General features: G+C 50.1%; 1 protein-coding gene across 1 annotated transcript in view; it reads left to right on the forward strand.

The window, feature by feature from the left end:
- The window catches only part of GPR68 (G protein-coupled receptor 68), a 51,530-nt gene extending 38,323 nt beyond the window's left edge, over nucleotides 1–13,207 (forward strand). The window contains exon 2 of the mRNA XM_089655709.1: nucleotides 8,458–13,207. Within this exon, the coding sequence (XP_089511835.1) occupies nucleotides 8,528–10,177 (1,650 nt within the window). The 5' untranslated portion in view covers nucleotides 8,458–8,527 and the 3' untranslated portion in view covers nucleotides 10,178–13,207. The remainder of the gene's footprint in view (nucleotides 1–8,457) is intronic.
- Nucleotides 13,208–16,957: the final 3,750 nt, after the last annotated feature.

Raw genomic sequence — 16,957 nt, forward strand, 5'->3', positions numbered from 1 at the left:
CTCCCAAAAAGGTCCCGATCTCCCCTTTCAATCGGGACCTTTTCCGATCATGTGACCGCTGTGACGGCGAATCACGGTGGTCACATGACCCTGAAGCCCTGCCCCGCCTCCCGGCTTCTGAAACTCTTAAAGGAACGGGAGGCGCCGGCGCCAAGAGGTTAAAGAGGTATTAAAGGCTCAAGGTTTTTTTTACCTTCATGCATTGCATACATGAAGATAAGAAAACCTTCTGTGTGCAGTAGAACCCTCAGCTCCCTCAATACTTACCTGAGCCCCATCACAATCCAGCGGTGTTCGAGAGTCTTGGCTCTCCAGGAACTCTCCCTTCTCATTGGCTGAGACAGCAGCAGAGCCATTGGCTTCCACTGCTGTCAATCACAGTCAGTGGGCCAAAGAGGAGAAAAAGGCGGCGGGGCCAATCTGCAGCTCCAGGTGTGAAGAGCAGCGGCTTAGGAGCAAGCCTGCTTGGGTGCCCCCATAGCTCTCTCGATACTTACCTGAGCCCCATCACAATCCAGCGGTGTTCGAGAGTATTGGCTCTTCAGGGACTCTCCCTCCTCACTGGCGGAGACAGCAACAGAGCCATTGGCTTCCACTGCTGTCAATCACAGTCAGTGGGCCAATGAGGAGAAAGAGGCGGCGGGGTCAATCTGCAGCTCCAGGTGTGAAGAGCAGTGGCTCAGGAGCGAGCCTGCTTGGGTGCCCCCATAGCAAGCTGCTTGCTCTAGGGACACTTGTCAGGAGGATAGGGCCAGGAGAGCCAGCGAGGAAACAGAGAAGAGGATCGGGGCTGCTCTGTGCAAAACCATTTACACACAGCAGGCAAGTAGGACTTTTTTTTTTGCCTTTATTATCACTTTAGGTTGGCCATACACTGGTAGAATTTTGTTCAAAAGTTTTCATTTTTCAGAACATTCTTCAAATTTTCTAATGGTGACGTCCGAATCAAATCAACTGTCATGTATCTGTATGCAGAGCCCAAGGTGATGAGGGTGCAGTTCTAGGATGACCATCCCTGGAAGTGGAGACAGGGTGGTGCAGGGGTGATGGAAAGGCACAAGTGCCAGGGTGCCGACACTGTAGGCTGGAACTTGAGAGCGCTGGCATCAGGTGAGCAGGGGTACAGCTGGTGGTACTGCGGATGCACCAAATTCAATTAAAAGTGGAGCCCAAGTATACCAAATCTACCTATAAACTCCTTAAATCCAAGCTCTTCCACTAGCATTAAGGTGGTGACCGCGCTTTATGAGTCGGCCCTCTCTGACTTGGATACAAACAAGTCCTGTACCAACACTGAGAGAGTTTATTCTCTATCTTTGTTCTCCAGTGCTCATCTGGAATAACTGGTTGGTTCTGGTTGGGCAGCTCACATGAAACTAGAATTACCCTCCAATGGGCACCCAGGAATGTCATTCGAGAGCCTAAAAAGGGTAATGACACTTCTGTGGAGAAAAATAAATTAATTAAAATAATAAATAAATATATATCAGTGGCAGAAACTAGTGCCCCATCATCGGTGTCAGTGGAAGGAATAGTGTCCCATCATCGATGTCAGTGGGAGGAATAGTGCTCCATCATCGGTGTCAGTGGGAGGAATAGTGCCCCATCATTGGTGTCAGTGGGAGGAATAGTGCCCCATCATTGGTGTCAGTGGGAGGAATAGTGCCCCATCACTGGTGTCAGTGGGAGGAATAGTGCCCCATCATTGGTATCAGTGGTAGGAATAGTGCCCCATCATTGGTATCAGTGGTAGGAATAGTGCCCCATCATTGGTATCAGTGGTAGGAATAGTGCCCCATCATTGGTATCAGTGGTAGGAATAGTGTCCCATCATTGGTGTCAGTGGGAGGAATAGTGCCCCATCATTGGTGTCAGTGGGAGGAATAGTGCCCCATCGTTGGTGTCAGTGGGAGGAATAGTGCCCCATCATTGGTGTCAGTGGGAGGAATAGTGCCCCATCATTGGTGTCAGTGAGAGGAATAGTGCCCCATCATTGTTGTCAGTGGGAGGAATAGTGCCCCATCATTGGTGTCAGTGGGAGGAATAGTGCCCCATCATTGGTGTCAGTGGGAGGAATAGTGTCCCATCATCGGTGTCAGTGGCAGAAACTAGTGCCCCATCATCGGTGTCAGTGGCAGAAACTAGTGCCCCATCATCGGTGTCAGTGGCAGAAACTAGTGCCCCATCATCGGTGTCAGTGGCAGAAACTAGTGCCCCATCATCGGTGTCAGTGGCAGAAACTAGTGCCCCATCATCGGTGTCAGTGGCAGAAACTAGTGCCCCATCATCGGTGTCAGTGGCAGAAACTAGTGCCCCATCATCGGTGTCAGTGGCAGAAACTAGTGCCCCATCATCGGTGTCAGTGGCAGAAACGAATGCCCCATCATCGGTGTCAGTGGCAGAAACTAGTGCCCCACTGTTGCTGAATAATGGCCCAAGGGCCAGAAGAAAGCAAGCAAAGGGCCGCATCCGGCCCCCCGGGCCATAATTTGGAGACCTCTGATGAGTTGATTCCAGTGCCAGTATCCACACTACTAAAGCCAACATTTTTCAGCACACGATTGCAACCCTTTTATGAAAGAGTGAAAACGTTTACCACCCCCCAGCACAATTTCTTTCCTTCCTTTCTAAAGCAGATAGGAAAGGTGTGTGGATCTCTCCATCTTTTGGAATGTGCTGGAGGTCATCGAACGACCTTAAAAAAGGTGAATTTTCATGTAAACCTGAATATGGAGGAGGAACGCCTGCTGGAGGAGGAAGCAAATTCCAAAAGGCAGGGAGGGTGACAGGACTGTTGAAATATTTGTAATATGAATCCTGAATAATAATAAAAATGAATAAAGTACTACAAACCGATATCCCGACTCGGGTTCAAAGTGAAGCTCGAGATAAAAACCTTTTTTTCACATTTTGGATGGACTGAAAGCGTTGGGTTAGGATCAGGGGCGGACTGACAACTCATGGGGCCCCCGGGCAATAGGGGATCATGGGGCCCCTGTGTCCTTGCCCACACTCAAACCAGCCTATGAAAGGTACCAGGGGCATCTAATGGGGCCCCCTACTGACCCGGGCCCTCAGGCAGTGCCCGAGTTTCCAAATGGTCAGTCCGCCCCTGGTTAGACCCAGCAGGGGCTCCCTGTGGTAACGGGGGGCTCGTGGAGCGATACCTGCGAACAAACGATTGTCCCTGGGCACAGGTAATCAATCGATGACAGGGACGGACTGACAACTCATGGGGCCCCGGGCAATAGTGGATCATGGGGCCCGTGTCGTTGCCCTCACTCAAAGCACACCCAAAAAAGCCTATAAAAAAAAAAAAAAAAAAAAATGTACCAGGGGCCCCCTACTGACCCCGGGCCCTCGGGCAGTGCCCAAGTGCTCTAATGGTCAGTCCGCCCATGAACATAATAGTTAGCTTGTTGTCGTAAATTCACGACTGGTCGCCATCTAATGTCCGCAGGTGGCTCTAAACCAGGCTTCCTTAACCCCTCGCCTGCTGGGCACTTGTACCAGCTTCCTGCCCAGACCATTTCAGCGCTGTCGCACTTTGAATGACAATTGCGCGGTCATGCAACATTGTACCCATATGACATTTTTTTCACACAAATTGAGCTTTCTTTTGGTGGTATTTTTTGCGCTATATACAAAAAAATTTAATTAGAAAAAAAAAAGGTTTTCTTTGTTTCAATTATAAAATTTTGCAAACAGGTAATTTTTCTCCTTCACGGATGTGCGATGATGAGGCTGCACTGATAGGCAGTACTGGTGAAGCTGCACTGATATGCAACAATAATGGGCACTGGTAGGTCACCCTGACTGGCGGCACTGCTGGGCACCGGTGGGTGGCACTGACTGGCGGCACTGCTGGGTACAGGTGGGCGGCACTGCTGGGCGGCACTGACTGCCATCACTGCTGGATGGCACTGCTGGGAACAGGTGGGCGTCACTGACTGGCGGCACTGCTGGGTACAGGTGGGTGGCACTGCTGGGCACAGGTGGGCGTCACTGACTGGCAGCACTGCTGGGCGGCACTGATCATCAGGGCACTGAAATTGCCAGTTTTTATCAGTACCAGGGGTGGACTGACAACTCATGGGGCCCGTGTCCTCGCCCAAACTCAAAAAAGCCTTTTAAAAAAAAAAAAAAAAAAAAAAAAAAAAAAAAAAAAAAAAAAAGGTACCAGGGGCATCTCATGGGGCCCCTACTGACCCTGGGCCCTCGGGCAGTGCCCGAGTTCCCAAATGGTCAGTCCGCCCCTGGGACAGTAATTTCCTCAGCTGTGACAGGGTGAGGAAAGTGCAGCCGATAACCGGCAACTGGATTTACTGGAGATCTTCTGTGTCATTGTGTGTGATTGGCCTTTTACCACATCATGTGATCAGCTGTGTCCATAGGACACAGCAATTATGGAGATCTCCGGTTGCGCGTCCACGGACGCACACGCTCTGGGAGGACGTCATATGAGGCCCTCCCAGGACTGGACAACTGCGCTGTAGTCATCATTCGGCTATAGCGCGATTGGCAAGAGGTTAACCCCTTCACGCCGGCCTCACGCAAATGTGCGACCTCCCGGCATCTGGGCCTAGACACCGAGCGGCCGCACATTTGCGTTCATATAAAAAAAAACATATGTGCTGAGAGCGCGCGCCCTGCATGCTCCCAGCACACGTGATGTATTCACGGAAAGGTCCCGGTCTGCTCTTTCGATCAGGACCTTTTTGCCGATCATGTGACCGGCCGTGACGTCACAGCGGCCACATGACACTAAGCCCCGCCCACCTCCCGGTGCAGGAACTCCTCTTCACGCCGGGACGATCCGGCGTGAAGGGGTTAAAGAGGTGAAGATCTATGTGAACGTGGGAGAAGTTACAGATCCCCGGGCGCAGTGTCGCCTCCTCACACCCGATTTATACCTCTCATTGTCATACTACCATGTCGCAGTCACATGCATTGCACAAATCAGGTGGTGAAGAGGCAACCTACCTCCTCCTCACCACTTGGATTGCTTTTCAGAGGAGCAGCAGTGTCTGCTGCACTTGTGAATGAGCCCTTAGTTGCATTCGGCAGCAGCAACCACAGGGCTCGTTCACATGTAAAGTTGGGAGGGGTGGTAAAACCTTTTTTTTTTTTTTTTTTTAAGTCCGCAAACGTGCAACTATAACGAAAAACCCGTAAGTGAATCACAAAAAAAGTGCAAGTGTAAAACACCACACGAAAAAGTGCACTTAGGGGTGTGCTTTGTCCTACCCCTAAAGGGGCTGGACCGCTACCCTGATCCCCCGGGGCACGAAGCTCCTGACAGGGACAAGGTTCCCATTTGGTCCTCCTTGCCAAAAGGCCTGGTGGACCACCGTTCCTTGTGTCCAGCCGAAGCCGGACACTCAGTACTTGGTCAGAGGGCTCTCCCTAAGAGAAAACCCCCTAGGGATCAGGGGAGGAAGAAACCAAAAGGCCACACATCCGCCCCCTAGACTTCAGGTGGTAAAACCTTGTGGTCGAGTTGCGGTTTTACTACCCCCAATCCCTACCACCAACCAAAAGGTGTACAGGTGCCGCTGCAGGAATTAAACCTTCGGTTACTTTTGGCGAGTGCTCCTGTCTGCCAATCAAAACCCATTCAAATAAATGGGGCACTGTGCAAGCACCCCGCAACTGCATCCATCTGCGGGGTCCAAGGGGTTAAAGCCGGTGGTGAGAAAGCGGCACAATGCTGCCTGTTTAACCCCTTGTTTGCTGCACAAGGTTGCAGGGCACTTGCAGAGCGGCCTCATGTTTGGCAGGTACCTACCATAGCAGGGTGTATAACTCCTGCTGCAGCTAAGGGGGTGCGGTTGGGACGGGGGTGGTAAAACACAACTATGTGGTTTTACCCCTCCCCCCCCCAAACTGCAAATGAACCCTTACTGTTCTGAGCCCTCTATTAGAAGGCTGCTTTCACACTGGTGAGCTGCGGTTTACCTGCACCGTGGGTGCAGCGCAGTGCATCTGCAACTTTTCTGGGTTAGCTATGCTTTGCCATAGACTTCGAATTATATCTTGCAGGTGTGAGGCACGTTCCGGCTTTCAGAAACTGCACCAAACCCGCAGGTTATAATAGAAGTCTATGGCTAAGCGCAGGAAAGCTGCAGGTACATGGCACTGCATCCGTGGTGTGGGTAAACCGCAGCAGCTCAGTGTGAAAGCAGCCTTATACTGTTATGCCCAGTGTATTGCTTCACACTGACTTGAAGATCTCTTCTTTCCTGCTGCTGGCACTAGGGCTACTGTTAGAAACCACAGGACCCCATACAGCCAACCTGACAGCCCCCCCCCCCCCAAAAAAAGGGAAAAGATAGGGCTATAAATACACTTTATATCCAGAACTTATTTTCAAAAGCTATAGGACTGATCCACTACTGCCAAGCCATGCAACCCCCCCCCCGCCCCAACCCGTTGTCTCCAACAGCAAGAGCCTAGCTGTGCACAGTGGTTAACCCTCGGTTCACATCTGTGCGGGTGGTGCCTCTGCGGATCCGCACAGAAATCAGTGCGGCCTCACCACCCTCACAGAGGAATGCGGACCCAGGGGCAGGTGCCATTAATTCTAATGGCACGCCGCCTGCACTGGAAAACGCAGCCGTACTGGGAACCACGGTTCGCGTGTGGGCTGCATTTTCCAGAGTAGTGCAGGGACTTCTACCCTGCGTGTCATGGGCACGGGAGGCCATTCAAATGAATGGGCTCTTGTGTCCATGCAAAATGCGGCCCGTATAGACCCGGGGGTAAATAGTTAGCACTTCCGCCTGGCAGTACTCAGGTCGTTTGTCCAATTCCAAACCACGGCACCGCCTGGAGTTTACATGTTCTCCCTGTGCCTGCGTGGGTTTCCTCCAGGTACTCTGGTTTCCTCCCACACTCCAAAAGACATGCTGGTAGGTTAATTGGCTGCTGTCTAAATTGTCCCTAGTATGTGTATGTATGAATGTGAGTTAGGGACCTTAGATTGTACGCCCCTTGAGGGTTAGGGGCCTTAGATTGTACGCCCCTTGAGGGTTAGGGACCTTAGATTGTACGCCCCTTGAGGGTTAGGGACCTTAGATTGTACGCCCCTTGAGGGTTAGGGACCTTAGATTGTACGCCCCTTGAGGGTTAGGGACCTTAGATTGTACGCCCCTTGAGGGTTAGGGACCTTAGACTGTACGCTCCTCGGGGCGGGGACTGATGTGAATGTACAATATATATGTAAAGTGCTGCGTAAATTGATGGCGCTATATAAGTACCTGAAATAAATAAAAATAAAAGCAGACAGAAAGACAAATAGGCCCAAAATAGGAGGAAGGCTGTCGCTTGTTGGCTGAGAAGAACTAACTATATAGCCAGGGGCGGACTGACAACTCATGGGGCCCCCGGGCAATAGGGGATCATGGGGTCCCTGTGTCCTTGCCCAAACTCAAAAAAGCCTATGAAAAAGGTACCAGGGGCATCTCATGTGGCCCCCTACTGACTCCGGGCCCTCGGGCAGTGCCCGAGTTTCCAAATGGTCAGTCCGCCCCTGTATATAAAACTTATCTTTAAGAATGGATTCACACATTTTAAGAATGGTCTGTTTTACCTGCATAATACAGAAGCTAAAAGATGGCAAGATGCTGTGATAGGAGTGACTTTGGGTGGGGGGCCCATGGAACACAGGTCACTTTGGAGAGGTGGGGAGACCCCTGTCTCAGCTCCCCATATCCCTCCTATGTGTAAGTCACCCTGTGCCTGTTAGGGGTACAGGGTAGAATGCCCTGATATTGTGTGGACATGTATAGGTGGGGTATGGGGGTTGTTCATTGTTTACTGCCACATGGTTGTCCCATTGTTCTATTGTGTGTCTTGCTTGGGAGCAAACTATTATGGATTGTATGTGTTGGTGTATTGGCTTGGTGGGGGGGGGGGGGGGGGTGTCTGCTGATGTGTCTCTGGTTGCTAGATGTGGTTTGCCACGCCCTGTGTCCATATGCAGGGAGGTGGGTTGTTCCCTTGAATGTTTATATCTTGTGTATGTGTTAAGATAAAGCAGTCTATTTCCTGGTTTAATTCAAGTCTGGTGGTCTCTAGTCTTGTTTGGTCAGCGGTGGTGTCCGTGGATCTGTGTTCGGACAGGGAAGCGGGAGGCTAACGGAAATACCCTAGTGCAGTCGGGGTCCAGTTCCGTTACAGATGCGGTCTACCACATGCCAAAACAGAAAATGAAGTGGTTTGTAATATATTTTATTTATAAGTTCCTGTTTTAGCTGACAACGCGTCTGCTGTACTGAAATCCCAAGCAGTCCTGCCCAGTTCTCCCCTGCTGGACTTCAGAACACCCCTGCCTCATTGTATGGAGATGAGGGAAGGGAGTTTTCTATAGTTCAGCTGGGCCAAACCCAGAATTCTAAGCTCCTATTAAATGCTTTATCTATGCAAAATAAATAAATACCTTTCATCTTTGCACAGGTTCCCAAGAACACATCGTAAACCTTTGAGATCATAAAAAGAGAAGATATGACACTGGAACATCAAGGTCATGGGAAACGGAACGGAAGAGGACGACCTTAACGTCACCTATTGCACAATTGACCACACCATACACCAAACACTGTTCCCCGTCGTGTACGTGACTGTACTCGTCATTGGTCTACCGGCAAATTGTGTGTCTTTGTATTACGGCTACCAACAGATCAAAGCCAAGAATGAACTAGGAATATACTTAGTCAACCTAACCCTGGCCGATCTCCTCTACATCTTCTCTTTGCCTTTCTGGCTCCAATATGTCCTCCAGCATGATGACTGGACCTATAATGAGACCATGTGCAAAATCTGCGGCATTCTCCTCTACGAGAACATCTACATCAGTATTGCCTTCTTGTGTTGCATTTCCATGGATCGGTACCTCGCTTTGGTCCACCCTTTCAGGTTCCACAAACTCCGGACAATGAAAGCGGCTATTCTAATCAGCGTGGTCATTTGGCTGAAGGAACTACTGACCAGTTACATCTTCTTTGAGCACGGGGAGGTCAGCAAGGACCCGGACAGCCACATAGTCTGCTTTGAGCACTACCCCATCAAAAACTGGGAGCACAGTATTAATTATTATCGATTCTTCGCGGGTTTCCTCTTCCCGATCTTCTTGCTCTTGTTTTCTTACTGTAGGATCTTTAAAGTGGTTCGAAAGAGCCAAGGTACGCAGACCAGGAAAAAGCTGCAGATCAAGCAGCTGGTCCTAAGTACAGTCATGATTTTCCTGGTCTGCTTTGGTCCCTACCACATCCTTGTGGTCATTCGGAGTTTGTTCGAGAAAACTTGTTCCTTTGCATCAAAAATTTTCAACGTGTATCACTTCTCACTTCTTCTCACCAGCTTCAACTGCGTGGCGGATCCCATGCTCTACTGCTTTGCCAGCGAGAACACCTACAAAGACTTTGTGAAGTTCAAGGATTCGTGCATTTCCTTCATCAGATGCCTGCAGGGCAGCAGCAAGGAGACATACGAGCTGAACTATACGGACGTGTCCAGCGCAGAGGCTGGCAGAATAAAACCACCACCTGCGGAAAATGAGACTTCAACCTTCTGCCAACAGAAAACTGGTGTCCACAATGAGACTTCAACCTTCTGCCAACAGAAAACTGGTGTCCACAATGAGACTTCAACCTTCTGCCAACAGAAAACTGGTGTCCACAATGAGACTTCAACCTTCTGCCAACAGAAAACTGGTGTCCACAATGAGACTTCAACCTTCTGCCAACAGAAAACCGGAGTCCACGATGAGACTTCAACCTTCTGCCAACAGAAAACCGGTGTCCACGATGAGACTTCAACCTTCTGCCAACAGAAAACCGGTGTCCACGATGAGACTTCAACCTTCTGCCAACAGAAAACCGGTGTCCACGATGAGACTTCAACCTTCTGCCAACAGAAAACCGGAGTCCACGATGAGACTTCAACCTTCTGCCAACAGAAAACCGGAGTCCACGATGAGACTTCAACCTTCTGCCAACAGAAAACCGGAGTCCACGATGAGACTTCAGCCTTCTGCCAACAGAAAACCGGTGTCCACGATGAGACTTCAACCTTCTGCCAACAGAAAACCGGTGTCCACGATGAGACTTCAACCTTCTGCCAACAGAAAACCGGTGTCCACGATGAGACTGAACCATCTGCTGTCCCTCAGTCCTAGCGGGATGGAATGTTCTTGGTGACAAGGACTTCTTCATACAGGGTGCGCGGAGCACAACTTCTAATTTGTGAAAGACTTGTGAAGTTACTGCAGGGGTCTCCAAACATTTCAGTACAAGGGCCACATCATAGATTTCACAAATATTTACAGGGTGAAAAAAAGAAATACCCATCAGAGTCCCCCTGTTCCTTATATTATGGTCCCCATCATAGTCCCCCCCCCCCCACCTCTGAATACCCCTTATATCTGGGTTCCAAGGGCCACATCATAGATTTCACAAATATCCACAGGGTGAATAAAAAAATACCCATCAGAATCCCCCTTACATCAGGATCCCCTCTTACAATAGTGTCACCCCTTAGGTCAGGTTCTTCTTTAGAGTCCTTCTCATCTTGAAGTCCCCCTTACATCAGGGTCCCCAACAGTGTCCCCCCCCCCCCCATCTCAGAATACCCCTTATATCTGGGTTCCCAACAGAATCCCCCCTTACATCAGGAACCCCTCTTACAATAGGCTCACCCCTTAGGTCAGGTTCCCCTTTAGAGTCCTTCTTACCTTGATGGAGACTTCAGAGTCCCCCCCCCCACCTTAGAATACCCCTTATATCTGGGTTCCCAACAGAATCCCCCCTTACATCATGATTCCCACCTATATTAGGTTCACCCCTTATGTTAGGTTCCTCTTTAGGGTCCTTTCTTAATCGAAGTCCCCCTTACATCAGGGTCCCCAGAGGGCCCCCCACCCACCTCAGAATTCCCATCAACACTCCCCCCCCCTTACATCAGAGTCCCCACTTACATCTGGGTCTTCATCAGAGTCCCCCCTGTTCCTTACATTATGGTCCCCATCAGAGTCTCCCCCCCTCCCACATCTGGGTTCCCATCAGAATCCCCCCTTACATCAGGTTCACCCCTTATCTTAGGTTCCCCTTTAGGGTCCTTCCTTCATCGAAGTCCCCCTTACATCAGGGTCCCCATCAGAGCCCCTCCCCACCTCAGAATCCCCTGTATATCTGAGTTTCCATCAACCCTCCCCCCCTTACATCAGAGTCCCCAAAGTACCCACTTACAAAAGTGTCTTCATCAGAGTCCCCCCATTCCTTACATTATGGTCCCCACCAGAGTCCCTCCCCACCTCAGAATCCCGGTTATATCTTGGTTTCCATCAGAGCCCCCTCTTGCAACATAAACCCCCTTTAGAGTCCACCTTATATCTGGGTTCCCATCAGAATGCTTCCCTTACATCAGAGTCCCCATCAAAGCACACACTTACAGCAGGGTCTTCATCATAGTCCCCCTCTTACATCAGGGTCCCCATCAGTGTCCCCCAGTTCCTTACATCAGGGCCCCCATCAGAGTCCCTCCTTACAACAGCATCCCCATCAGAGTCCCCTCACTTCAGAATCCCCCTTATATCTAGGTTCCCATCAGAATCCCCCCCTTACATCAGCGTCCCTATCAAAGTACCCACTTACATTAGGGTCTTCAGCAGAGTCCCCCGCTCCCTACATCAGGGTCCCCATCAGAGTCCCCCCTTACAACAGCATCCTTATCAGAGTCCCCCCACCTGAGAATTCCCTTTACATCAGGGTCCCCATCAAAGTTCCCCCTTACATCAGCATCCTTATCAGAAGCCCCCCCTTACACCGGTATCCCCATCAGAGCCCCCAACACAACAGCATCCCCATCAGAGTCCCCTCACCTCAGAATCCCCCCTACATCAGAGTCCCTGTCAAAATGCCCCCTTACATCAGAGTCCCCAGCAGAGTTTCCTTACATCACAGTCTCCAGCAGCATCTCCTCCCTTACATCAGAGTCCCAACAAGAGCCTCCTGTTCCTTACATCAGGATCCCCTTACATCAGAGTTCCCTGTTCCTTACATTAAGGCCCCAGTCAGATTCCCCCCTCACACCAGGGTCCCCTTCAGAGTTCCCCTTTACATCAGCATCCCCAGTTCCTTACATTAGGGCCCCATCAGAATTCCCCTTTACATCAGGGTCCCCATCAGAGTTCCCCTTTACATCAGCATCCCCAGTTCCTTACATCAGGGCCCCATCAGAGTTCCCCGTTACATCAGCATCCCCAGTTCCTTACATCAGGGTCCCCATCAGAGTTCCCCTTTACATCAGGGTCCCCATCAGAGTTCCCCTTTACATCAGGGTCCCCATCAGAGTTCCCCTTTACATCAGGGTCCCCATCAGAGTTCCCCTTTACATCAGGGTCCCCATCAGAGTTCCCCTTTACATCAGGGTCCCCATCAGAGTTCCCCTTTACATCAGGGTCCCCATCAGAGTTCCCCTTTACATCAGCATCCCCAGTTCCTTACATCAGGGTCCCCATCAGAGTTCCCCTTTACATCAGGGTCCCCATCAGAGTTCCCCTTTACATCAGGGTCCCCATCAGAGTTCCCCTTTACATCAGGGTCCCCATCAGAGTTCCCCTTTACATCAGGGTCCCCATCAGAGTTCCCCTTTACATCAGGGTCCCCATCAGAGTTCCCATCAGAGTTCCCCTTTACATCAGCGTCCCCAGTTCCTTACATCAGGGTCCTCATCAGAGTTACCCTTTACATCAGCATCCCCAGTTCCTTACATCAGGGTCCCCATCAGAGTTCCCCATTACATCAGGGTCCCCATCAGAGTTCCCCTTTACATCAGGGTCCCCATCAGAGTTCCCCTTTACATCAGGGTCCCCATCAGAGTTCCCCTTTACATCAGGGTCCCCATCAGAGTTCCCCTTTACATCAGGGTCCCCATCAGAGTTCCCCGTTACATCAGGGTCCCCATCAGAGTTCCCCGTTACATCAGGGTCCCCATCAGAGTTCCCCGTTACATCAGGGTCCCCTGTTACATAGGAAGGGGGGGGGGGAATATTGAAGTGGAGATCTTAAAATGGGCACATCTAGGATACACCACTGACCCTGCTGCAGGCCAGGTAAGATCTTGCCAGGGGCCGGATATGCGACCTAATAGACATGTACTAAAATGTTTGCTTTTTTCATAAAATCATAATAAATATGCCGATGATAAAGGGCCAGTGAAAGCAGAAAAGTACACAAAGAGGCTCAATGAGAAAACAAACCCGAGGGACTATAAACCGGTGCAAATATTAAAGAGAGGAATATTTCCAACAACAACATAGCATCTTCTTCCTTCCTTCACCCATCAGACACAATCCTCTCCCATACCTCCATCAGTCTTCCTGCACACGGGACGTTTTTACAGCGGCTGTTTTTGGCTTTTGACTTTTTTTTTCTACAGTAAACCCCCCAGCATGTTATCCTGTGTCCATACACACACAGACTGGAATCAATGTTTTTTGGCTGGAAAAAACCCAGGACCAGGGGTGGACTGACCATTTGGAAACTCGGGCACTGCCCGAGGGCCCGGGGTCAGTAGGGGGCCCCATAAGACTTTTTTCATAGGCTTTTTTGAGTTTGGGCAAAGACACAGGGGCCCCATGATCCCCTATTGCCCGGGGGCCCCATGAGTTGTCAGTCCGCCCCTGCCCAGGACTAGTGGGTTTCTAGAGGAGTTTTGTAGCTGTACAAAAGCTGCAAAATGCAGCGTTTGTGAACTTTTTTTTGAGCAAAAAAAAAATAAAAATTTTTCTTTGGTAGAAAAATAAAAACCCTAAAAAAAAAAAAAAAAAAACACAACAACTACAACACAGGAAAAAACAGCAGCTAAATGCTAATGCAAAAACGCTAAAAAAAGAACAAAAAAGAAAAAAGAAAAATCATGTTTTTAACCTGACTTTACACAGCTAACATTACCAGCGTTATTAAACCCCCCCCCCCCAGTGTGTATGGAGCCTCATACACAGGAGTTCAGATGTGCTGATAGTTCAGTAATATAAAGGACACATACCATGAGCAGATCTGTAGGCAGAGCAGGCTTGCTGGTACTTGTGGTGCACCACTGTAGGTAAAGCAGGAATGAGACTGGTGCTTAGCAGGAGCCGGTCAGGACGGCCAAGTTGTAATGTGGAGTCTGGAAACAGGACGGTCAAGCAGAAGCGTGGTCTAGACGAGCCGGGTCACGTATGTGTAGATCGAATCCAAACGGTACAAAATCAGCAGCGAGGAAACAGCAGGGTCAGAACCAGTCGGGTCACACATGGTATACACAAAGCCAGGGGTGGACTGACCATTTGGAAATTCGGGCACTGCCCGAGGGCCCGGGGTGAGTAGGGGCCCCATGAGATGCCCCTGGTACCTTTTTCATAGGCTTTTTTGAGTTTGGGCAAGGATACAGGGGCCCCATAATCCCCTATTGCCCGGGGGCCCCATGAGATGCCCCTGGTACCTTTTTCATAGGCTTTTTTGAGTTTGGGCAAGGATACAGGGGCCCCATAATCCCCTATTGCCCGGGGGCCCCATGAGTTGTCAGTCCGCCCCTGCACAAAGCAGATAAATATTGGGTCAAACAAGAGCACCCAAGCCAAGGCAGCATTTCCTATCATGAGTACTGAAGGGTGTGAGGACAGGTGTCCTAAACATGAACACTAATGGGCCAATCACGGTCATTTCCCAGGCAAGGGGTGAGTTCAGCTCAGTCATGGGGCCCTTTCAGTGCCGGTTCTGACCAGTGAGGTGTGGAATTTGCAGTTTTCTGTGCGATTCCCACACCGCATCAAAATCGCACCCTGTTCATGCGAACCGCTGCGGGTGTGTACGTTAAGGACACCACAAAATCGGTTCTCAAAACACGGTGCGATTTGCAGAATCAGATCGCATGTAGGGTTGCCACCTCATCCTTTTAAAGGTCGGGCTCACACTTGTGAGGTGCGGCTCTCGTGCGAATCACATGCGATACCCCGCACCGCAAAAGTGTGAACCCGAGCTTAAAGGGATGAGGTGGCAACCCTACATGTGATCTGATTCTGCCAATCTCACCGTGTTTTGCAAACCGATTTTGTGGTGTCGTTAACTTCACTCACACACCCGCAGCGGTTCGGCATATCGCATGTGATTCGCACAGGAACCGCACCACATTCCTGCGCAAATCACAAATGCGAATTGTGTGCGGAGCGATTTGAGCCATACACTTTGTATGGCTCAAATCGCACCTTATCTGCACCAAAAAAGGCGCAGGACCCATTTTTTGGTCCGCACTAGAATTGGATCACACGGGTATTCACACCTATGCGATCCCATTTTGCACATCGCACTGCGTTTTGCGGACCGATTTCGGGGTGTTGTTAACATACACACCCGCAGTGGTTCGCATGAACGGGGTGCGATTCTGATGCGGTGTGGAATTCGCACTGAAGCCGGACTACAGTGTGTACCCGGGCTGAAACCAAACACATATTAATGACACGGGTTCTGAATGCAGATAAGGCACTAATGAGTTCAATGACCACCTTAATCAGCCACAGAACCTGTCATTAACCCCTTGGCGCCGGCGCCTCCCGGCCCTTTAAGGGTTTCAGAAGCCGGGAGGCGGGGCAGGGTTTAGGGTCATGTGACCTCCGTGACACGCCATCACGTTGGTCACATGATCAGGAAAGGTCCCAGTCGAAAGAGGAGATCGGGACCTTTCCGTGAGTACTGGACATGTGTGCTGGAACGCGCAGGGCGCGCGCTCTCAGCACGTTTTTTTTAATAGAACGCAAATGTGCGACCGCTTAGTGTCTAAGTGCACATTTGCGTTCGGCCGGCGTCAAGAGGTTAATATGTGTTCCGTTTTAAAGGGATGAGGCAACAACCCTGATCGCATAGGTGTGAACACCCATGCGATGCGATTCTGGTGAGGACAAAAGATTCCTGCATGATTTTGATGCGAATGCGTTGCAATTTGAGACATACAAAATGTATGGCTCAAATTTAATTGCACAGAAATCGCATGTGATTTGCACAGGAACGTGGTGCGATTCCTGTGCGAATCACATGCGATGTGCATTGTAAACCAGCACTCACCGGCACTCACCGGCACCGGCGTTTTCCAAAAAACACATATTGCGTTTCTAATGCATTTTTCGGGTGTTTTCTGGATTCCTGACTCCTGACTCAAACTTGGACATGTGACTCCAAAAAACACACCAAACACGCGGTTTGCTACTTGTTCAGTTCAGTTGTGTGAATCCGCAGAGTGACAGGGTCTCTTTAAAGGGCAAAGTGGCATTGGAGGGAGATTATCAAAATTGGGAGGAGCCAGCATCTGGAGTAGCTGCATGGCAACCAATCAGCTTCTCTCCTTAATTTTCCAAGCTGAATTCTAATTATGGCATTTTTTTTTCACAGTTAAATTGGTCTAACTTGGACCAATGTATGTATGTATGTATGTATCAGGGGCGGACTGACCATTTGGAAACTCTGGCACTTCCTGAGGGCCCGGGGGCAGTAGGGGGCCCCATGAGATGCCCCTGGTACCTTTTTCATAGGATTTTTTGAGTTTGGGCCAGGACACAGGGGCCCCATGGTCCCCTATTGCCGGGGGCCCCATGAGCTGTCAGTCCTGGTATGTATGTATGTATGTGCTATATTGTGGAATCCCTGGGGAGGCTGGAAATCACTGGAGTAGACACTGCTACTACACCGCTACTACAATGATCTCCACTAGCTTCTGGGTCCCGTGCTGAGCAGCTGCCCTGCTGCATTGTGTTTGTCACTGGCATTATTTATTTCTCAATGAATGCAAAGTGTTCTATGATTGGATAAGGTGGAGATCATGATGTCACCACCTCATCCAATCAAAGAACGCTTTGCATTCATTGAGAAAATACAAAGGCTTCCCTGAATGGCACCTGTGCCTGGGAGCAGGGGGCTAGTGGAGA

This window comes from Staurois parvus, unplaced genomic scaffold, assembly GCF_062004578.1.
Source record: "Staurois parvus isolate SC_StPar_1 unplaced genomic scaffold, SC_StPar_1.0 ptg000863l, whole genome shotgun sequence".
NCBI classification, from domain to species: domain Eukaryota; kingdom Metazoa; phylum Chordata; class Amphibia; order Anura; family Ranidae; genus Staurois; species Staurois parvus.